The sequence below is a fragment of the Podarcis melisellensis genome, assembly GCF_964234715.1.
Source record: "Podarcis melisellensis genome assembly, chromosome: 3".
NCBI lineage: Eukaryota > Metazoa > Chordata > Lepidosauria > Squamata > Lacertidae > Podarcis > Podarcis melisellensis.
The window spans coordinates 56672421-56697131 of record NC_138530.1 but is presented as its reverse complement, the minus strand read 5'-3'; the positions used below and the strand labels follow the sequence as shown (position 1 = coordinate 56697131).

General features: G+C 43.8%; 1 protein-coding gene across 1 annotated transcript; it reads right to left on the bottom strand.

The window, feature by feature from the left end:
* Nucleotides 1-2915: 2915 nt before the first annotated feature.
* LRP11 (LDL receptor related protein 11) lies at nucleotides 2916-15021 on the bottom strand. The gene is made up of 8 exons (XM_081905183.1): nucleotides 14105-15021; nucleotides 11681-11838; nucleotides 10782-10923; nucleotides 10182-10307; nucleotides 9672-9875; nucleotides 8557-8727; nucleotides 8102-8203; nucleotides 2916-4724 (listed from the first exon to the last, which is right to left on the bottom strand). The coding sequence occupies exons 1-8, from the start codon at nucleotides 14643-14645 to the stop codon at nucleotides 4570-4572; spliced, it is 1599 nt and encodes a 532-aa protein (XP_081761309.1). The 5' UTR covers nucleotides 14646-15021; the 3' UTR covers nucleotides 2916-4569.
* Nucleotides 15022-24711: the final 9690 nt, after the last annotated feature.

Here is a 24711-nt window from a genome sequence, read left to right as displayed (position 1 = left end):
CATAGATCTGCATAGAATTTGCATATGATTTGTGTCACATGCAAATTTGTGTCCTTTTTGTAGGTGGAGTGCTCAAAAAATAAATAGGTGTCCATAAAAATAATAAAAGGCACACAGAATGTGACTAGGTAAAGCTTTTCCCTTCATATTATTTCCATACTAGAAAATACTTAACCTGTTGAACTCTTTTGCCTGCCACACAGCTATTAAAGACACAATAACCATGCTTTCCCCCTATGCCAACCCTAAACCAAAGCCTAGGTGGCAATCCTATATTCACTTAACCGCAGAATGAGCTCCATTAAACCCAAAGACATGTAATCTATAAATTTCAATGAAAGCAGCAATGTGTATTAATTGTTTTACTGTTTTAACTGCTTTATTCTAATTGTGATAAATCATCAGTATCAAGACCAGGGCTTTTTTTCAGCTGGAACTCACTGGCAACAAGGGAGGTGTTCATGGTGAGTTCCAGCGCCTCTTTTTCTAGAAAAATAGCACTGATCAATATGACCTTTTGAAAAGCATAGCTAATACAGGAACAGGATGAGAGAAGAGATCCCAAAGATTTGAGCATTACAGAAGCACATTGTGAGGATCAATATATTTGCTGTTGCTTGTCAGATACTTTTAAAGGCAAATAGAGAGTTAGCTTATTTTCCAGACAATACAAATCATGCAAACAGAGGTTTAGGGGAATGGAAAACACTGGCATGATTGTCTTTGCAGGCATTGTTGTTACGTGGTGATGAATAAATCACCAGTTCCAATAGCCCTGTTGAACATCTTTTAATTGTTCAAGCACATTTACAAATGCTGCAAAGGGCCTCATTTATTTTTCTTCATAAAATGCATGCAATATGTAATGGCTCCATTGTTTTTAGAATGTTTGCAAAAATGATTATGCTACAGCTTGCCTAGCAAAAGGCTGGTAGGCCTGACAGGAGCAAACAGAACTTGAGAAGCACTGAAACAATGAGAAATGTTTTAAGAAAGAAAAATTAAGGTGAGTATTTAAACCAAAAAGTGCTCTTTTGCACTGTCTCTTAGTTTGGAGAAATAAGTTCACAGCAGTAGAAAAGGACTGCCTTGTACAATGTTAGCTAGTCCGTCCTAGGTTTTATGTCTTCAGTTAAATAAATGAGAATGAGGCTATGGGCATGGCAGGGTAGATTTAACTCATCTCTCCCCCAACCCCAATGACCCCCAGCTATATTTTTACTCATTTATTTAGATTTAGCCTAACAGTTTGGGCCAGGCAATAAGGTTAATCATTACCTCAGTTAAATTATTAAACTTTCATCGTGCTGCATTCCTGGCCAGCAAAAGCCAGCTTGAATACAAATTTCCTACCTTGCTTCCAAAAGATATGTGAAGTGACTCAAAATGCAGCCATGGGTCACATCCTAAAGCAGGAAAGAGGAAACATGGGTGATATCCAGTTAAGCAGTTCCGTAAATGCAAGAAGTTGAAGGACTTACTTCCTTCCCCGCTGCTTGTGCCCCTCTTCCCAAATCTGCTCTGGAGGTTTGGGGAAACCTCAGAACAGGTACACTGGGAGGAGAAGAGAATAAGTTCCACTGTAATCAGAAGTCTTTGCATTGATGAAAGCACTGGCTGGTTGAGGCTGATGGGAGCTGGAGTCCCAATGGAATCAAGAGGGTCCCATATTCTCTGTACCTGCCCTTAAAGGATTCTGTGAATTGTGGCCTTCAGCTTTGTAGATAATTGTAAGATTAAGAAGGGACAGAATTGGTAGCCTCATAGAGCAGGAGTTTCTTGTTAAAATGGATCTGCAGTGAAAATAATGCGAAGAAGGGGGAAACACATTCGTAATAGCACTGCCAATTGTAAGTCCACTAGTTACAGCCCTGCCCCTGTGAAAAATTACAACAATTATTTGTAAAGCTTAGCATTTGGACAAAAAAATGGGGTTGTAATTTCAAACTGATAAGCAAGGAAAGGCAATCAAAGATGATGGAGCAAAGCAGCGTGCAGCTACATTAGCATGTAGTGGGGCTTTTCCTTAACAGCAGCACTTCCACCCTGGGTCACATGATTTCTCAAAGTAGAAGGTTCACAAGACACTTGAGAAGCAGGTGCAAAAGTATACATTAACGCCACATACCTGAAAGTACTGTCAATTTACTGTTAAAAGTCACATAACATTCACCATAATTTTGTGACAAACAAGTAATTTGTACATGGGACTAGAACTAACAGCATAGCCTTAACACAAATGTTTCTCTTTTTAATCAGTTAATAATGCAAAGCAGCTGGTAACAGCAGCAGACCTGCTGCTTTCAAACTCCACAGAGGCCTGCTTCTTAGCAAAGTGGTAATAGGCAAACTGGCTGTGAAGGAGAAGGTTTCAAGCCTAAGCTTCTCAGTATGTTAATTTGCTATGCGAGGAGATCATTTTGGGTGCAAGTGTCCTTTGAGAACCGCATGTTCAGCAGTAAAGCCCAGCCCCAGGCAGCAGGTTTTAGAACCCAACTAGGCATGATGAGGCCATCTTTTGTGTGTCTGGCCAGTTTGCATATAAAGCAGAAACTGGGTGAGGGGCTGAGCTAATGAAATGCAGGAGATCAATTATATGCTAAGAATAAAAAGAGCCCTGGCTACCTCTCTTCTCCTTAGTCAGTTTCTCCAGAACCCTTCCTCTGTTCTCAGCTCTGACACTGACTCCTTTTACTGTTTAAGACACAACTTCTTATTATAATGGGACAGAAATGTGAAAGGAATGCATGTGCAGCTATCACAGACTAGATTACTTGTGTGGTCCCTTCCAACTCTGTAATTCTATGGTTCTAGAAGTGGTTCTATAGTTCCACTGTTTTGCAACAATACAGAACCCTGCTAACATAGATTTTTGTTTACAGTTACTGAAAGGAAAACAAGTATTTTGCAAGGTATTAAGAATAAAATAGGTTTATTATCTCTTAGTTTACATTATCAGGTTGGGACATTGGCAATGTAGAGGTCTGCGGTAGGATTCAAAGTTGTAAGTTCGTTAGAATAAGAGAGACATACAGAATCATTGCATGCCTTTTCTGCATTGATTTGAACCTGGGTCCTCGGATGGGAACTTCTTTGCACAGATGGATAAAGAGGAGGGTTCACAGACAAAAACTGATACGCAGACTACAAACTTTACTGTATAACGAACACTTCCGACAATTCAATCATACATTGAATTCATCAGACGACGGGATGAGCTTTAAAATGGATGCAGCTACTGAAACTTTAACTTTGCTGTGAGGGTCCAATTAGCAAGAATCTTTCAAGCTCCATGAAAGCAGGCAGCGTTGTATCAATAGCAGCAATGGGATGTGTTGCTGAACATATGGCCTAGTCCATATCTGTAGCACAATGAGGTGGCAGAGTCCTGAGCTATTAGCATAGAGTGTACAACTTCAGACTGCTGGGGCTGCTATCATCTTTTTGATCTTCAGTTTAAAGCGGGGGATAATGCTGCTCATTGCCCATGATAAAGAGATTGCTTGAAGGGTGGGAATCCTCACTGTGTTTAGAAAAATAGCATAGCAGAGGGCAGTTTCCCCTACGGTCCTTCTGTTTGTGCTGCTAGGTTTGTTTTTGTGTAACGGAACACTAAAACATCTCTCTTCCCTTTTCCACTGTCTGAAGTGATACAAACCACTCATACCACTTTAAGATCCAAGTACTTCATTTTGCTGCCTGTATAGACCAGGCCTAATGTTTCACCTTGGGAAACTCTGCACTTTAACAGGGGGGCTTGTAAATAATCCCATGCCTGTGACAAGTAAGAAGCAAACCCAGGCAAGTAGGTGAGTAGAAAAATATGCTTCTATTTGAACCAATCTTGAAGTGATAATAGTGCCATGTTATTTTAAAATAAAGTAAAATAAAATACTGGTTTTAAAGTAGTAAATAAATATCCTTTCTGTAAAAGGAAGCTAAAGAAAGACCATTTATGTCAAAGGAATCTAATTTCTCACCTAAGGCCAGATGCAGAGAGCCAACACAACAGGAAATAGATGTGTCTAGGATCTTATATGACTGCTATATTTTTCCATGCCCTGACCTGTGCCATCCCTTGGGACATGGGAGTGGTGCAGCAATGTGGATCATCAGCCACCCAGAAACCAATATTCAAAGCGGTGCTGTAACACTGCATGATGCTTCTTTGCAAAACAGAACTGAGTATTATGGATTACAAGGAGAGGGCAGTTCTTGGAGAACATGGCATTTCATCCATCGCAGGGCTAACTCCAGCCACATTACCTTAGATATGGCAGTATTTTCATGGGACTGAACTGATACACAACCCAGTAAGATGGAATTTGCCTTATTGACAAGCACAGGATAGTCCTAGAGCTCTGGCAGAGGGAAGCCGGTCTGTCTGCTGGTGCAGCTACAAACATCTCTACCACTGATGTTAGAAAGAATCTTTTAGAAGGTGGCTGCTGCATTTTCTCTTTAAACATGAGTTTTTACTTTTTTTTAAAAAAGAGGAAAGTGTAAGATGCAAGAGGCACACTTTTTTTGAGGAAAGCTCAAGGAAAGGGAAGTCACCTGAACCCTGCTTTAGAGATACATCCCATTTATGAGGTAATCGGATTCCTCAGACATCAGGGGCCGAGCTTTCTTAAGTTTCTGTCTCACTAACCGAAGTCGGCAAGCTACCATGAGCAGCAGCATAGCGGTGATGGCCAGCCCAAGAGCCAGAGGGAGGACAGCACCTTTGAAAGGGAAAGAAAGGAGCAGTTAAACAATGTTAACACCAGAACTAATCAAGAATGTGCTATATAAAGCCAAATTAATAATAATAATAATAATAATAATAACAACAACAATTCACCAGCTTGTTAGTGTATATTTCTTCTAATACATACATTTTTGAATGCTATTTTTCTGAATATACATCCCCCCCCAAGCGATTTCCCCCCTAATAGTTTTGTACCTTATTTTTCCTAACTAGCGTTCTTTGGTTTTGCACACTTTCCCCCTAATATACGTAGTTTTGGGTTGGAGAGATGCACCACAAAACTTGGAGAAGTGTGAATTTCAAAAGACAGCTGTCTTGTGGTTTGTGTGTTGCTTTGGGAACTGCAAACGTAGGTTTGCATTAAAATGTGAAATGAACCAAATTTATCTTTCATCCCTAATGTCAACCCACTTAAAAACATTCAACACCAGTTGCTGTCCCAATTACTAGAAAAGGATTTTCTTAAAAAGTTAACAGATAATGCTTGGTCTCCAGTAAAACAATTCCACGTTTTGCAAGAGTGCCTTGCAGGTATGATGCTCAGTGGGAAAGGTGCATTTGAAGAGCCAGGCAGCTACTATGAATTGTAACAGTGCCCCTTGGGCACAAAAACGTAACTTTTGCCATTGAGACTCTGTTGCAATATTACCAGATGGTTGTCTATGTCACTATGATAAACAGAATGCTGTTTACTGTCTGAGCATGCACCTAGATAAAGCTTAGGCCAGTTTTCAACACATTTCTTTTTTATTTGCCATGGCTGCAAGTTACATCAGAATTTTGACTTTATATCTGATCATGAAAATTGGATCCTCTACTTCTAGAAAAGAAATGTGACCATATGAAAGTTAGTGCTTAGGGCTATCAACACTGCAAACAGCTGTGCCTACAATAAGGAAAACAGTATTGCAGATTTCTCTCTCCTTGCCTTCACTCTGAAAAATATGGGCACACAACCTCCAAGCTGAAGGCTGATCTCCACCTGTGTTCCTCCCCATTCTGAGCATCCTGCATGTTTAGCTGATCAATCTGCCCCTTTTTTCTTATAATAGTAACACTTGCTTTACGCTTTTTGCATACTGGATAAGCTTGCAGGCTTTGGCATAGACACAGTACCCTTGAGAACTGTGCAAAGCTGGCATTTGCTGCAAACTGGAAGAACAGGTTTTCCCTGAGGTCAATAGGAGGGAGAAGACTGCGTGTCTAAAATGCAGCTCATATGCTTCTGCAGTGTGGTTGTGCAAAAATTATGTAAGTCCGTATGCACCTTCACACAGGGGTCATTACCAGGAAATAAGCCCACCATTGCTTTTGTGATTTAAAAAGTTTTTCTTTAAGGTCCAGCTTGTTCTCCCTTAGGAAACTGAATAGAGGGCCTCTTCCTTAAACAAATCTTTGTCAGAAAAGAAGTGCACACCATCAATTGTCAACTGCTGTAATAATATTTTGTGCTAACCTACATGTCATAGGGATGATATTATAAACCTAGCTCCCATATATTATCTAAGGATCATGCTGAGTTTTCTGCAGGACATCCTTCTGTCCTTGAAGGGAAGGACGGCATACCAGAAGCCCAACAGGTCAGGAAACCCATCTATTATCTACACTGAGGGCCAAAGCAGACACTATGTTATCTACATATCTGTGCAGAGTGGGGGTTGTTTAGTTTTATGAAAAGACAAATTGCTGGCAGTGCTTGATTTAGGGTGGTGTAAGCAGTTCCCCGTAACAGAGTGCCAAATTGAGGGGGTGCAAAATTGAGAGGATCCATTTGGGGGTGCCAAATTGTGGGCTCGTACAGGGCGCCATATTACAAAGGATTCCCAAAGTCTGCCCCCATTGCTGGAATAGAAGGTCTGATCTGGAGCAGGATCCCCCTGTTGGAGATAGGGGAGTTTTAACCCTCTTCCCCAACTATGGTCCTGATCTGGATCAGACCCCCCCCCCCATATCTTCAGTTTGCATACGACAATAACAGCACTGAAATGAGTGGAAGCTTTCCCCCAACGCAAACTGCAGGTGCAGTATTCTAGATCCAGATTGGGACAACTGTGAATAAACCACCCTTACCTATCCTAGGGTCCCAATCTGGACTGAGGGTCCTAGCCTGGCAATTTATGTAAAAACAACAATGAGAGCCTGCACATAAAGGCACAGCTATGGAGTTAGAAGAAGAAGAAGGGTTTGGATTTGATATCCCGCCTTTCACTCCCTTTAAGGAGTCTCAAAGCGGCTAACATTCTCCTTTCCACTCTGTGAGGTGAGTGGGGCTGAGAGACTTCAGAGAAGTGTGACTGGCCCAAGGTCACCCAGCAGCTGCATGTGGAGGAGCAGACACACGAACCCGGTTCCCCAGATTACGAGACTGCTGCTCTTAACCACTACACCACACTGGCTCTCATTAAAATAACATGTAGTTTTGCCCTGATACATTGGCACAGCCAGCCTGGCAGCCTTGATGCCAGGCTTCCTGGAGGCAAGCCAGACACGAAGAGAGTGACTGGGCAAATCAGGTTGTCTCTCTGGCAGAGAATGGACTTCTTAGTGTGCCTGCTTCTGAGGAAGAAGAGTGTACACAGCCTGATGCAAAGATACAGACCCACCAGAGTAGGCAGAAATAAAAACAAGATGCAAGCCATCGGCTGTTGTGCTAGAAGTCCTTGACAGGTTTAAAACCAATCTGTGGTCTTCAGACTAGCTAAAAAAAAAAAAAGTAAAGGACCCCTGGACAGTTACATCCAGTCGAAGGTGACTATGAGGTGCGGCGCTTATCTCGCTTTCATACCAAAGGAGCAGGTGTTTGTCCATAGACAGCTTTCCTGGTCATGTGGCCAGCATGACTAAACCACTTCTGGCACAATGGAACACCGTGACGGAAACCAGAGCGCATGGAAATGCTGTTTACCTTCCTGCCACAGTGGTACCTATCTATCTACTTGCACTGGCGTGCTTTTAAACTGCTAGGTTGGCAGGAGCTGGGACAGAGCAATGGGAGTTCACTCTGTCACGGGGATTTGAACTGCTGATCTTCTGACTGGTAAGCCCAAGGGGCTCAGTGTTTTAGACCACAGCGCCACCCATGTCAGACTAGCTACAACAGCAAATGCAAGAAGCAAAGGAACCTTAGGCAGCGTACATGGACATGCTGGCCCAATCCAGGACATAACCACCATCCAGGGATGTTATTCCTGTAGTTTGTGATTACTTGGTGATGCAAGTTGTTAAGATTGTATCGTTAAGGCATTTTGTTTTGTTTCTAATCAATCCCACTCTGCACATTAATGGGAATTAAAATGTTTAGTGACACCTAACTCTCTGAGGGTTAGTTTAAAAATATAGCATAGTAATTACCTGCTTCTGGAACCGGATGGCTCTTTTCGATGGGAGTGCCCTTTAACACCACAATGTTATTTTCATTTTTATAATCTGTGTCTTTCCCTGAGGTTTTAGAGTCTGTAAATATGGAGCAGGATATATAGCTATAAGTCATATTCCATATACACAACAAATCATTTGCTTTACAGTCTGCCCTCCCTGCTATGTTTTTTCCAGTAACTACAGCACATAGAGTGCTGTCATCGAGCAGAAGCATAGGGGCTCCTCTTTGGCATCTCTTAACAGGCTGCAGATGCATTAGTATTGTTCCTGGCTGCCACTGCAAATTTCCTGTCTTCTAATAAGAGGATTATTCAAGCAGCTCCTGGGATTTCAAGGGGCTTATTCTGAGCTAAAAAAACAAGAGATTCTGCAGTTATGTTGTACTGCAATATTCCCCTTCTATAAAAAAAAAGGTGACTGATTATTACCATGAGCTTTTACACATTCAGCAAGGCAGTCTGATTCTTGAAGGAAGTTGTTTTCATTGCCTTTGCAGCCGCCATAGACGAAATGTATGCAAGTGCCAGAAAAAGCATCAAAATGCCAGCGAGGGAAATGGCCATTGCAGGGGCCAACAGCAGGAGGCACCAAGCACAGCTCTGCGATTAAAGCAGGAAAAAGAAACTATAAACATTATGTCTTCTAAAACATCTAAAAATAAACAAGGGTTTAGCTTTTCTAAAGTTTGGTACTTATTGCATTAAGTATGTGATTTAATGGTTGCCACTATTTTAGAACACTTCAGTTTCTTAACTACGAAACTGATGGATTTTGTTTTTGCATTAACATGCCTGACTACTTCTGCTCTTTCCACGTCAGTGGCTAGAACTGTGTCCATCTCACGTTATTAATTGAATCACAGCAGAAAAGGCAAAAGAGTAATTTGCAGGCAAAAGAAATCGGCTATGGAGACCATATGGCACCTATTAGAGCCAGATGCTGAGTGAAATGTGTATTGGAATATGCAGCAAAATGGGAAGAGGTATAGGCTCAGGGTCATTTTGACAATGTTTCCCGTGTCTAAGATGAAGGTGTATCAGGTTACACCAGCCAAGGAAGACTTTCTACGTAGACCCTGGCACTCTGAATCTTGTGCAACACTATGAGGTTTGATAAGTCAGAAATGCGGAATAAAGCTCTAAATTTGCACATGAGAGTAAGAGTTATCAGAATTAACCAGGGTGAGAACACGTTCTTACTCATAGAATACACAATGATAAATACTTCCATGATCAGAGATGTGGGTGGGAGGGAAAACAGTGCTTCTATGATCAGGCTCAGAACACGCAACATTTTCTTCAAATTTCATTGAGATCAATGGGCTTAAGTGTATTTAATTCTGCACTGGAGGGTGGTCTTTATTTTTGTCCAAGTTAGTCTTGCAAGTACAGGTGCTTATCAACATAGTGTTGCCTGTATTGGTTATAAGTTCTTAGGAAGAGACATACTGAGAACTATACTAATGCTGCAAAACATGACATCAAACTTGCACTGTGGTGGCAGTGTGCTAATGTCAGAGATATTTAAGGTACATTCATTATACCTGGCATTAACCCAGTAATTTGTTTCTTTGGTCCCTGAGAGGATGATTTGTTGATCTTCTCTGCATCAGATGCTTGATTGCTTACAGTAGTTTTCTGGGTGATTTCGAATGCAAGTTCCTTGTTGACATCATTAGTTTGTCCAATGCTGTTTTGCTGGATGAAGCTAGTGGCTGGGTGAGTTATTGTCTTTTGTCCTGAAGTAACTGAATAAATTAAAACACAGACATTGTCTTTATGGTAAGTGTGTGTGTGTGTATGTTGTTTAAACACTCAAATAATCAGATGACTGACACTGAGAATGCACTTTCAAAGGAGCTCACTTGCAATGCTGATCAGGAGATTGCTGGTGACAGCGAGCCCCATTGAAATTTTCCATCTGCAGGTGTGGTTTGAATTCAAACGCCTCCTGTCAACAGACATTTTTCCTCTGCAAGTCTGTAGAGGGAAAATGTCCATTTGAAGGTGCATAAGTAAAAGATGCGTGAAAACTCAGTGTGCTGTTTACTCACATTTCTGACAAAAAGCTTCATCAGACCCATCCAGACACTGCTTTTCTCCATCACAGGCATAGGTGATATCAATGCAGCAACCATCATCACAGAGGAACTGGTAGCGCGAACATACCCCAAAACATCCTGTAACAAACCAACTCTCAAGTTACATGAAAAGAGAACCACTAAACTGAGTTGTTTAAAACTGGAAATGCTGGAATGGGAGTTATAGAAACTATACATTACAAGATTATTATACTGCCCTTCACCAAAAATGGTTAAATAAATAAATAAATAAATAAATAAATAAATAAATAAATAAATTCTAAAGCCACTTACAAGCCTACTTTGGCATTGTGGCATATAAATGAAATAATGATAATGATAGCAGCAACAACATAATACATAATAAAAGCATTAAGGTAGCTCTTAATGGCACACCCTTTCCCCCCTCATCATTAGAGAGTAAGCTCTGTCAATTTCATAATTATGGGCAATATCAACATTGCACAAGTGTAAGTTTGCTTGTGCGATGAGACTTCTCATTCTCTTCTTCAGTTCAAAGTGCTTGACAGATACCATGCGGTTGCAAAAATATTATTTCAACCATTTTCTCACCTAACATGGAGTGACCCACTGGAAGTACGGTCACTGAGACATTATCTGAGCTTCTTTGGCCAGCTGTGTCTGTCACGGTCAGCTCCAGCATGTATTTCCCTTCTTGCAAATGAGAGAGCTTCAGAGTTCCAGGTTGTGGTACCTGTCCCAAAGAAACCAAGGCATTAATTAACCAAGTCCTGCTCCTCACACCCTTGCTATTTTATAGTAACACAGTCAAAAGCCTGCAGAATGCTACTGAATGAAGCCAACATCCATGCTTTGACACAAGTACAGACCTGAAAGTCTGCCAAGCAGCTGATAAGAATATATATATAGAGAGAGACTGAAATTGGAAACAGTGAGTAGTGGTAGTGTAAAAACGTAGTAAAGCATCAGCATATTGGACCAGTGCTCTTTTGGTAGCAAAGAGCACAGGCCCAGAAAATAAATATTTGACCATAAGAAGTGCAGTGGTATCCTAAGAGTAATATCAAAAAATAAACATAAAGGTGATCAACCCATTTCAACTTCTTCCTTCTTAATGAAGATTTCATGCCAACTGCAGGGCTAAATAATAAACCCAAACAGCAGGATTCCAAACATGATAATAGTATACACATATTCATTCCCTTATGCATAATATGAGGAAGGAATGTTTGCAAGGCATGTTCATTTAAGGCTTAATGCCCATATTCGTAATATATTTGTAATATATACATACAGTATATGTGTAGAAACCCAATTTCCTGACAAATACCAGCTTTGAGAAATGAATATCAACTAAACAGTCTACAGTCTCTAAAACATCTCATTATGGATTTTATCTGATTGCACTCTGAAAAGTTCACATTGTTATTTTTACAATACCAGGACCAAATTTAGCAAAGAATTAACTTGCACTACAAAGTTATAGGTACCTTCATATCAACTGAAGGGGCACCTTGAAGCAGTCTCCACTCATACTGTATGATTCCATGGTCATCTCTACTTTCTCGGCCATCTAGAATCACCCAGTTAACGGGCAACTGAAGCATAATGTCTTTCCCTGCCTTGCTGAGAGGAGGCTCATCAGCTTCTAAATAAAAGAAAAGCAATCCGGTTACTAAAAGAAAAGAGAGCGCACATCCCTGGCAAGTTTTGAGTTCTCTTCTGGCACACAAGTGCCTTCACAGAAACACACCTGGATGATGAAGGCACAGAGAAGGGAGGCAGGCATACTCATTGGACTGGAAGGAGAGGACTGAAAAGGCCACACAGAGATCCTACTCAGTTTTCATGCAGCCTTCATGGAACTTTTGAGGGCTCTCAATGCCCCTTTTTCTGGGGAAGCTGCTGCCACAGCCTCCCAAGGGGTGAAAATCCTCACTCTTTAATGGACAAACATAGAAGTCAATTGGTGCTGGTCCCTTGCCAGTCTGAGTAGAGGTGCAGTTGTTGCTGCAGCAGTTCACTTCTCCTCTTTCCCATTCCCTAGCTCTCTCTGCTAGCGAATGCAATAAACTTGTTGAAGAATAGAAGCAGAGGCATGGACCTCTCAGTCCAGGCAAGTTTCTCTCCCTGGTTTTTACCAACTTAAAAAGAAAGAAAAGAGACAGCTTGCCTGAGAGTACTCACATTTTTCTCTAGAACCTAAAGACCTTGGCTCTTGCGTCTGAAAACTGGCTGTGGTTCACACCAGTCCAGTGAAAAAAACCACTCTGCTTGTAATCAAGGCATTCTTGTCTTCTCAGCACTAGCATGCTTAAACTGCAACCTTCCATTTACTTGTAAGAGAGCAAATATCTTCTGTAAGTAATGCAAAATGAGTTGCAATAACCTTCTTGTGCTCTGAAAATGAAGGTAGGAAAGAGCCCTTCCCCAAATGCCCAAAGCTGCATGCATTTGCATGTTCGGAACTGCCAGACTTGCATGTTCATGCCACTTCACTCATCACAGGATTTCTATGTGTAGAAATTGACAAATTGTCCAGACAAAGATTGTAGCATTTGAAGATTCTGCATGAGCAATGTTCCTACATATAAAGCAGTGATTCACTGCAGATCCTCAGTGTCTGCACATCATGACTGTCGTGTTTATAATGTGTTAATTTCTACATGGAAGTGCCTTGCGGAGAAGCAAGTGAGTCATGCTTCTGTAAGGGCTGCCGCCAATGACACAGACACTGTGTCATCCTCACCTGAGTGGGCAGAGAGTCTTTGACTGGTGCAAAGCACTGCGGTGCAAAAGCACTGCGGCTACGTGTTGAGGAAGGAAATTCATGCATGCCTTTGTGTGTTCATGAAGGACCTTAACAATACATTGGGTGGTATTCAACTAAGTTTTAGTCTGAGTAGACCCACTGAAATGAATGAATATGGCTAAGGTAGGCTCCTTAATTTCAACAGCTCCACTCTGAGTAAAACTTAGTTGAATACCAGAGAATGATATTGAACTAAATCCTACTTGGAGCAGATCCAGTGAAATCCAAGGACACTTATTTCAATGGGTCTCCTCTAAATATATCTTAGTTCAGGGGTAGCCAAGGTGGTGCCCACCAGATGTTGTTAGATTCATCAGCCCCAGCCAGCATGGGTGATGGGAGTTGTAGTCCAGCAACATCCAGAGGATGTCATGTTGCTTACCCCTGACTCAGCTGGATATTACCCACAGAACTGAGAGAGGAGAGAAGTGAGCGACACTTTTGCCACTTTGTCAGCTTTATGTATACCGTACTTTTCGAACAAGAGAAGAGGTTGGGCCGAGAAGGAAAGAAGAGAAGGAGAATCCCACTATCTTGCTCGCCACCCACCACTACATAGGCCTGTAATAGGGACACGGAGATGTTGTGAACCGCCCTGTGATCTGCAGGTGAAGGGTGGTATACTAAATAATCAATCCATCAATCAATCAATCAATCAATCAAGGAGGCCCAGGCAGAAAAAGGGTATGACACAAAGATGCACTCTGCCTGCCTGAAGCATAGTGGGTGCCTACATAATATATACATAATATATATTCGTCTCACTCCATCTATGGGGTCACCAAAGGAGAAAGAGCTGTCCTCTTTCTGCCCCCCGCCCCAACCGGCCCCTTCGTCTCCGCCGGCGACAGAAGCTCTAGTATGTAAACAAGGCCACCCTGTAGCGACTGCCATTTCCTTCCTGGTACAAGTCTAAGGTGAGCATCAACAGCCATGGCTCAGTTCCAGGGCTTAAACCTCTCCGTTTCCAAGAGCCTCCCGGGCCCCCCCAAAGCGCCTCGTCCCCACGCCCCCAACCAAGTGCCGGTCTCAGAGCGCCCACTGAACCAACAAACCCAACAGGCCCCAGGGCGGCTGCCACGGACGGAAGGCCCCTTCTTACCCGGGGCGGGCGGGCGGCTGCTGGGCTCCAGGCCGTAGCTGCTGTAGCCGCGCTGCGGGGAGAAGAGGCAGACGGCGCGGCCGCGGTAGGTGCAGTTGAAGAGGTAGCAGCGCAGCGCGGCGGGCGACTGCTGCGGCTGCTGCACGACGGCCAGGGTGCATCGGGCTTCGGCGCAGCAGGCGTCCAGGCACTGCCTAGGCCCCGCCACCGAGCCCGGCGAGTCGAGGAAGGTGGCTCCCGCCGCGATGGAGTCCTTGGTGCGGATGATGGTGTCGGGCCTGGCCGAGAAGAAGCCCGACGGCCCGCCGTTGCCCCCGCGGCAGCGGCCTGCTGCCACCTCCGCCAGCTCGTTGCCTCCGCCGCCGGCGCCGTCCGGGGGCTCCTGCTGCAGCAGCTGGCGGCGGAACTCCTCCAGCAGCGACTCGACCCCGGAGCCCGCAGCCGGCGACCGGAGCTGCCCCGACGCCCACGCCGGCAGCGGCAAGAGCAGCAGCCAGAGGAAGAGAGGCAGGCCCGTCGGGCCGGGCACCTGCGCAGCCATGGCTCCGAGAGGGCCGCAGCGAGGCCGGCCAGGGAGAGAGCCGAGGGGACGCTGGGTGGGCAGGCGGAGAGCCCCGCCGCTACCAGAGCCGCCCAGGAGGCGGCGGAGGAGGCGGCGGCGAAGGGCGCCCCATGGTGGCCCCTCCCCGCGCAAGCCGGGGACGCGGAGGGAACAGGCCGGCTCCGATCAGCACCACCGAGCGCTGGACAGCTCCGAGGCGCACTCTGGCGCCGCCTCCTCCGAGCCTCCGCCCGCGCGCGGAAGGCGGAGGGCAATCCGAGGAAAGCTCCGCCCAGCGACCGTCGATCCCGGCTCCCTCTTTCTCCGCTACGCCGTATGTTTCACGTCCGAAGGCGGGATTGTTTGGAGATGCGGATTTGGTTATGCGCGAGAGCCGGCCGGGTATAAACGGCAAGTGGGATTGGCTGCTCTCGAATCATGCGCTTTGGTGCTTAATCTGCCCGGTTCCAAATGGATCGCTGGCTTTGTGCACGCAACAAGCTGGCATGCTTCCAAAGGAGAACAAACTGAGTCTCCAAAAACCTTCCAAAACTGCATTAAGCGGTATTTGATTTATTAATTTTTTGTTTAACGAACCTTGCATCCACAGATGCTAAGGGTAGTACAGAACACAATGAAAACATAGGACAGAACACCTATAAACACCTCTTGCAACAAATGGAGTCAATGGGCTCATGGGCGTAGCTAGGATTTTTGTTAGGGGGCAGGACTTTGTTAGGGGGGGCAGAACCAACGTGATTGGTCAGTTAGTTAAGTATTTCTATTGTTTTACTTGATCTGGGGGTGGGGTGGGGGGCAGCTGCTCCCCTCTGTCCCTCCTTGGCTTTAAAGTATAGGAAGAAATTCCTCACTACATAATTAATTCACCGCCAGCTGTCTTAATACTCGCCCTATGTTGTACACCTGGTCATTTGTAACTGAGGATGAGATAGAGTTATGGGACTCAAGTCTGCAAGCAGGATCCCTAGGTAAAAGAGAATGGAAATGCCAGTGGTCCATCCTCTACAAACCATTTTGACTATCCAAAATGCCTGTGCATTGATAGAATGGATGGCCTTATTCATTCACTCTGCATGAAGAGTTAACTCCTTTTATAATGTAATGGAGCACTCAATTATGTGAACTTTGAAATGTCTATTATTGTCAATTGGCATTTAAAAAAATTAAACTTTTATCCGAGTTAGTCCATGCTTCTCTTAGAATAGGGAAAACAGCATCTGAATTTATACAATAGTAACAGCAAAGAACACAGAGAAGATCTTCTTTAGCAATGACCCATAGCCAAGTAAGTTTGTCTTCTGTGAACACAGTCTTAACAGTGAGTCTGTAAGTGACTGTGAAGGCCAATTCTGGATCCACATGTCCTTCCACAGTGGGGACATAGGTTTCTGGGAGGGAGTTGATCATGGTGAGGGTTTGCCAAATGTGCTTGTTTCTTCTTTAAGCCCTGAGTTCGTGCTGCTTTAAAGTCCATGACACCTTTGGTAAAGGTTGTTCTCCAATTGGAGCCCTCGCAAACCAGTATTTCCCAGTTATCAGTGCTTATACTACATTTTTTAAGATTTGCCTTGAGAGCATCTTTAAACCTCTTTTGTTGTCCACCAGTATTTCACTTTCCATTCTTAAGTTGGGAATAGAGTAGTTGCTTTGGAAGACGATATAATCAGGCATCTGAACACCATGACCAGTCCAATGAAGCTGATGCTGAAGAATCATCCTAGTGTTTATTGGTTTGGTATCCAATAGTTTGTTCACATGCTGCAATAAAATAAGATAACAGATAGTTAGATGCTGGGATGCTTTTACTATGTAAATGCTTTCTGTACCTATGAATGAGTGCTCTTGGTAAATTGGTAGACTAACAAGATCCCCTTCTCCTTGCCACCTATAGCATCCTTTCCTGACTTGGCATTCAATGCATGGAAGTCAGGGTGGGGATAGAAGTTGCCCTGCTTTGAAGATGTGAGTGCCCAAGAGGCTTGCAACCCATCTATTGGGTTGCAGCCTTTTTCTTTCAGACAAGCATGGGAGCAGGGGTGTACCTAGGGGTTGGCCAGGTGAGGCCCCACCGAGGGAGCAGGCGCAGTGGATGCAAAAATCATTCCTCTCCATTCTGGCTTGGAGTGTCTAGGAGCCCGCCTGTCTGTCCATGCACTCAGACAGATAGGCCAATGGAGGAGGAGGAGGGGAGGTAGAGCAGAGCAGACCTGACCCTGATGGCTGTAGAGGGTCATTGGCAATGAAAAGCAAACTTTTTGAGTTTCTGCTCCATGGTCTCTCTTGGCTTTGGAGGTGCTGATACAGCTCCTTCCCAAGGGTGCAAGGGAGCCTAGGTACCTTCCTAGGTACCTTCTTAGCCTCTGCACGGAAGATGGTGTTCTTTTTTCGATGCTGTTGTTGTAACAGCTTTCTTGGACTCTGTGTGTGTGTGTATGAGAGAGAGAAAGAGAGAGAACTCAGACTTTGTGTGTTCTGAGTGATTTCTGAGTTAGGGGCAGAGTAGGGCTTGATCTGCTCAACAAAATAATATTTGAAAATTCTTGGAAGTTCATTTCCTGATTAAACTAGCACTCCAAAACCCCTTAATACCCAATTCTGCCAGGCTCACTCGGTCTCCTAATGGTGGTTGCCTGAGAGTTTTCACATCTGAGACGGTGACATCACAAATGGTTAGAGAAGGGCCTAAGCTTTCCTAACTGTGAATATGTATGTAATTATGCACAATCAGATGGACTTCTATAAAGAGAGTAATTTTAGGTTTTCTTCAGAAGGTGGCAGCAGCTTACTACTTATTACAACAGACGTCTTGGGTGTGGGTTATTAAGATATCTGTCCCATCTTTCTGTATTAATTGTTGACTGATATTGTAGAATGAATAAAACATATACATAAACCAGATTGCTTATCAGCTCAGTGGTTAGGTAAATTATTCATTGTCTGGCTCAAAATTCATTTTTTTCAGAGGGATGTTAAAAGGGAATGAGAATGTAGAGCAAACTGCTGTTAATGTAATCTGTATAGAAATTCTCAAAAATCCTAGTTATGATTCATTAGGCTGCTGGCTTGAGCACTCTGTAAAAATGTTGCTGTTATAATCTAACTTCCACCTCCATCACTGGAATGTGCTCAGATTTATAATACAAATTGTAGGAGGAATTCTTTCTGACATGGCAGATTCCTATGACACAGATAAGAAGTTGAATATAGGCAATCCTTGTTTTGCCTGAGGGTTGTGTTCAGGACCCCCGTTTGTGTTGGCAGAGCACACATAAGCCCGCCCCGCCCCTTTTTGTGACGTCTTTATGAGATTTTGTGGCTACTTCCAGATTCATTGCTGCGCATTCCTGCATTATTGTGCATCATTCCGACACGCCTAAATCAGTTGTTCTACTTCAGAGCTACAGTAGAATAGTATCAAAGTTTGTGTGTTCAGTTACAAGTTATACAGACCCTTTTGATGAAACAAACCACGACAACTCAGTTTAACAAAACCATGTAACCAGAATTGCTGTGTTCTAGCCTGATTAGACCAATGCAACTTTTTAAAAAATTAATCGTTTGGTATCCAGATCATACATTCTTACTAAATACTATGGCCAGCCTATGCATTTGGTATAACAGGAAAATTACAGGGTTTTTAGATAAGTGACTTTAATCTCATAAACTCCTGCACAAATGCAGGAATCACTGTAGCTTTCTTCTCCTACATATTAACTGACAGTGTGATACAAATACAGAAAACAAGACATGTTGTGTTAGAAAGCACCGAGTAGTTCAGCCTGGATTATATACACAGGCACAAATCTGGAGATTGTGCATTAGATTTGTGGCAACGTACAGCCAAGCAAGGAGTGGCCTGTATAGGGTCACTCATTAATCTATTTTACATTTGCTACACCTTGATGGGATTCAGCTTACAAATTGCTGCATCCAACATCTTAAGTTAAGAAAGGTGTTGGCACCTGGGTATCTCATGGAGGACCCAGAACCTTTGCTGCTTCCCCTTCTTGCTAAGTCAGACTCCTCAGAGTAAATTAGTCAGGTTGAATCTCAGCCAGGGTTGGGGAACCTGCAGCCCTTTGGATGTTGCTGGACTCCAGCTCCCATCATCCTGCACCATTGGCTAAACTGGAGTTCAACAGCATCTGGGGCTCTAAATTGCATGGAATGGGGAAAGCTAGAAGCTTGTAGCAGAGGATTGTTCCTCTTTCAGTTTCCACGTCTTCTCTTCAACCCTGTGTGCCCTTGTTAGGTCTGGGTGGTGTTGAAATCAAGAAAATTCACTACTATTAGCTTCAGACTTAAGAGATGTCTGGCAAGCTCAGAGATGCTAAGAACAGTTAGACATGTAGGTACTGTAGTAAGTTAGCAGAAAGGATTCATTCACTTTGGGGTTTGAACCCCAAAGTGGATGAATCTCATTAAATCTATTTTTAAAAAAGCTGCACAGTACAGCTGCTGAGGTTTTAAAAACAATAGGCAGGAAAAAAGCCCTCCTAATTTGTCTTCAAAATATTGCAAGCTAATTTGAATATAAATCAACACAAAAACAACATCTCCCTAACCTTCAGCAGTTATAGCAGAAGCCCCCTCTTCAGATTTAGATAATTGCTTCACAAATAGCAATAAGCTGTCACAGGTGCATGACATTCATTTATATAAAATATTGTCAATTAAGTGGTTTTTTTATATCAGTCTTGATTATTTCTAAGGCTGTCTCTGGCCTTGAGTGCAAGTGGCACACACACGATCAGATTCTCTCTCTCTCTCTCTCTCCCTCCCCTCCCCTTTAGCCTTCCTAATATGAATTAAATCAGAGAAAAGTGTGCAGAAGCAGTGTTTTCATTCCTGCTCCACCCCCCCATATAGATTCTCTTCACCAACTACTTTTTTTTATTAAAAAAAGCCAATTGTATGATATATTTTACTATATAGAGTGTGCGAGAGTGCAGAGATTGTTTCTCTGCCCAGATACTGCATAATTGACTGCACAGCGTTTGGTAGACACCACGTGGTATAAAAGATGAGTACAGCGAGGAACTGGTGCCAGGAGAAATCCCTCAAATCTTGTTTTTTAAAAAAGCAAATGGCAAACGGAAGAAAAGCAATTTATTTGAAGGGTTTATCTTTTAATTTGTCTGTGGCTTTAGGGAGAAATTCACCCAGAACAGTGAATGGCCCTGTCATGCCAAAGTACCTCATGCAAGAACCTGCTGAGAAGGTGGCCTCTGCTGAACCGCAGGACAAGTAGGTCACAACTGATCGGTAGCGAGACAAACTTGGCACATGCAGATATGACTAAAATGGGGTCATGACCGTTCTCCTGTCAACCGGAGGGTGCCCTTTGCATGGACGCTTGCAGCACCCCATCCCTGAGACAACGGCAGAAGTTCCTGGTCCACCTCCCCATGTCACAGCCCTTTGAGGTTTCCGCCAAACCTCAGTTCTAATGAACCTATCTGTGGCAGGGGAAGGCAAAGCTCTTCGTGTAGTTAAAATGGGTAGATCCTACATGATAGCACGCAGCTTCCCCTCCCCTCCCCTCCCTTTGTTTAATGCTCTTTTATTACAGGTTAACTTCTTTTACAGGTATGCAGGCGCTGCTACAGTCTTAGGATGGTTGCTGCTAAGGGACCAGGAAGGAATTTCCCCGCACTGGCAGGTTTCACCTTCCCCATAGCAGATGCCACAACTTTAGTTTTAGGCCTTGGGTGGAATCCTTTAGTTTATCTTCCCTAAATGTGTGTGGGGGTTTGAAGCAGTGATGCCCCCCCCCGGCGGCTGTGATTCCAGGGTTCTCCGTTAAAGGGACTAAGTTGGAGGGGAGTCACTGACCATACGTTGAAAGGTTGTCAGTGCACTCCCCAGTGTTGTGGTGAAATGGGGGTGGACACTCTGCTAAACAAATGTCTTCCAGAGCCAGCCCACTTCCCAGACAGACCTGATTACCCTGATGTGCCCCAGATCCCCGGCTGGGGACAGGGAGGGATACGCGCCCAATGGTCTTCCTACATCTGAAAGTTTAAATAAAGTTGTGGCCAGTTTAATCCCATAACATGTTGTCAAGAGTCATTCATTTCTTCTGGGTGGCTCTTGGGGTTGTGGGTCTCCACCTGGGCATGCAAAGCACACATATCCCACAACAAAATAATAATGGGGAACTACTCCCCTTCCTTATTGCTATGACTGTGTCTTCTCCATAACTCTAGAGTCACTGAGACCTGATTTTGCTGGAGCACACCCTGGTTTCTGAAAGTGAGGATCTGTCTCCTGAGGTCTTTGGGCTCTTCCAGCTTACAAGAAATATAGCAGGATATTGCCATGCCTAATATTGTGGGGATGATAGTTAAGGAGAGGAAGGAGTCGGAAAGAATGTGACGGGGGGATAGTGAAGAAAGGAGATAATAAAGGAGGAAGAGAGATGGATAGAGAGGAGATGACATGGGGCATTCTTTCCTCCATGTCCGGGTCAATGATTCCAGCAAGGACAACTTTATCTGTCATGCTGTAATACAGAAGTCTAGGCTGCAATACCTGGAAACAGAAGCAAGGCCGCCCTGTACTTCCATTCTCTCTGAGAGACACATTATTCTCCATCCCTGACAGGTTGTGATCACTAGGAATGGATACACCTCTGGGGAGCACATTTTCTCATCCACCTTCTGTTATCTTCTTTCTTTCCCAACATCACTCTGATCCCTTCATTTAAAGTTATCCCTCTTGAAATCTGTTGCTTTATGATAATCATTTCCCTTTGTTCACAGGAAGTTTTAATCTTCCTTTGCTCTGTCTGATTTTTGTGATCTTTCCCCACAGCCCTTACAATTCTAACCAAGAGTATTTGAGCTTTCTCCCCACTCCCTAACAAAATGTGAGACAAATAATGAATAACCCTGAAATGCAGCAAAGGGAATCTTTCTATACATCTTCTCTCTGAAAATTCAGGTGGTGCAATTAAAGTTGATTTGGTGCTCTAGCATGTCAAACTCCCCCCCCCCAAAACCTACCCAGACTGTTTTGCAACAAAGTGACAACAATATGCACTGGAAAGTGCAGGATAGCAATTGCTTGATGCAACATCATATAACTGTATTTTATATTAAACAAGGAACAATACATCATCATTCTTGGTAGCACAGGTGTTAGACTGCACTGAAATTATGCTGCCATAACAGGTGTTTTTTTTGGGGGGGGGGAATATTCCACAGATACCACAATATGCCTGTACCACCTACTCTCACATGAAATTCTCCTCAAGTGATCAGATAGGAATGCCAAAGTGACAGATTTATAACACAGAAAGCACTTTTCTTTCGGAACCCCAGCTTCAACATAACTTGTTAAAAAACATCCCAGGATGGTTTCAGGCTTACAAAAACACAAAGAGCCTGAGAAAGGCTTGGGGTCTGGGGCTGGGGGTGGGTAGCTAGATTGACTCTCAAGTCCGATCCATGTAGCAGTGGATATCAGCACAAACTGATATGGAGAGGAATCTGACAGCTAGCAAATTGATGCAAACATAATGTGGGTCTGATAATATGGGTACTGCAAGAGGTTTAAGGAAGCACAAGGGGTGCAGGTTAGTATTGCAAATGGGTTGCTGAGATATCATGGATGGTTCACTGACAACAATAAAAAAAACCTTATCAGTTTTTCCATTAAAAGAATTAATCCAGATTAAATTGGGGAGGAGGAGGAACACAGGCTGGCATTTTGATGACAACAAGGGTGTGTGGATGCGGCAAAGAACTTTCAGGCATAAGGAGCACCCACCCCACAATCAAAACCCACCTGAAAGTGCCTATGGTTGTCAGGGACTGTGCAGATGAAGAGGAGTGGTGGAGACCACCTCCCCTGGAGCCTCCCAGAGAGGAGGAAGGGGCAGATAACATAGATCTACAGGACTGGTTCGACCCCGGGCACACCCCAGAGGAAGAAGAAGAGGGAAGAAGTTGGGAAGTAATGGGAGGTGAGGAGCTGGGTAGTATTGAGAACACAGTGCCCAAGCAGTAGCTGACGGACACAGTGTCTCTGGAGAGTCTCCCAGAACCCATCCCCGCCTCTAAAACCAGGCGCTCACTGAGAATAGCAGAGCAGAGGGCTTAAAGGCAGCGGACCCTTAGCAACTGTAGAAGAGGGGAGGAGTCTGATTAATAGGGGAGTACGGAGAAGGGGTGCACGGAGCTTCACTTGGAGCAACGTTAGATACTGAAAAGTCTTGGTTGTCTTGCCTTGGCATCTGGAATAATAATAAAAAGGAATAAAAAGCCTGTGTTTTCTCTGTCTCTCTGCTTTCCTGGGCAATCAGCCAGGAGCCATCGACAGCAGCCTGACAATGGTGTTCATTGGAAGTTGCTTTATACTGAGTCAGACCATTGGCCCATCTAGCTGAGCATTGTCTATGCAGACTGGCAGCAGCTCTCCAGGCATAGGAGCCAACTCCTACATGCCAAGGTCCCTTTGGCCCCCCAATAAAATATTTGAGAGGTCTGCCCCACAGTTGATGGACATTGCCATTCAAATGATGTGTGTGAGCCATGTCTTGTGATCTATTATGCAGAGTGGAGCTTACCTGGGCCCCCCAATATTTTCTCCAGGGTTTGAACCCAGAGCCATAGCTAGGTGATCTTGCGCCATTGGCAGAACCATCCAGATTGTGGCCCCTAGCCGCAGACAAACTAGCTCTTCTTTCCGCCTCTCCTCCAATCCCCCACTTCCACCCATTCAACTCACCTGCTATTTAAAACCATTTCTTATGAGGCAATAATCAATATTTATATTTATGGACATATTTTTAGCCGATTTTGCACCCCCCACCGCCTGCACCCCTGGTGGGGGCCTGCCTCGCCACCCCCTAGCTACGGCCCTGTTTGAACCTGGGACCTTCTGCATGCAAAATGGAAGCTCTGCCCCTGAGCTCTTCCCTCCTTGTTCAATGGCTACAACTGAACCAGCTTGCACATTGGATATGATTGCCAGGTCCTCTCTATTTATCAGTGTTAGCTGCAAAACCTCAAATCTAGTATCCCATATGCCAGTTTGGGGCTGATTTGTGGTCTATATGCCTTCTTTTATAGTGATGTATACTGTGTAATCATTTAAAGCTTTGCTAGCTGTGTGTGTTGTTAGTCACATTTCTCTGAATTGTGGCCAGAAAAATCTTTATATGTTTTTATTCTAAATCAAGGTTTTTCCCCCCTTGAAATTTACTATTATGTTCTATCTGCGACTTTGAATGTATGAGAATGAGCCGTAATTGCAACACACGGACACATTTTCCTCCAGTAAGAATAATTTGGAAGGAAAGGCATTTCTCTGGGCTTATCTCATGAAAACACGCCTACATTTCCACATGAAACAAAATAACAGTGGTCTTTCTTGTTCAGCTGACTCTTGCCAAATAATTAGATTACCGCTATCTCATTAGCATTGAAATGGCATCACCAAAGCACACAAAATGAATGTTTCTCTTCTTTTCACAGAGGGAATTTGGTGCATATTTGCCATCATTGTTCAACCATTTGTTGTTGTTGCTGTTCTGCATTGATTCACATGCCTGATTTCAGGGGCAAGGAAACAGTGTCCATCCAGTAGTTGTTATTGGACAACATCTGGCCAACCATCACCACTGGACATGCCAGCTGTGGATAATGTGAGTTGAGGTCCAGCAGCATCTTCAAGGGCATAGGTTCCCCACCCCTGCCTTATTTGCTAAAACTGATCATAACCCAATGGCATGTACAGAAAGTCCTGTGACAGATGATCAGCTGCATGGTTTTGGCAATGCCAGTCTTTACCATTGACATGACTGGGATCATTCCACACCTTTTCTCATTCTTCACTGTTCCACATGGTTGATGGAAGGAGAGGGTGGCCAATGCAGTCATCATGCCTTGCTTTCCAAGGTTTCCCATAGATGCTTTTTCTGGTGAAATTTCTACCTGGATATACTTCCAGTGGCAGATTTATATACTTCATGCATTGATTCTGGCCACATTTCAGAACAGTCATTTATGTGTAAGTCCAGTTGAAATCAATGGGACTG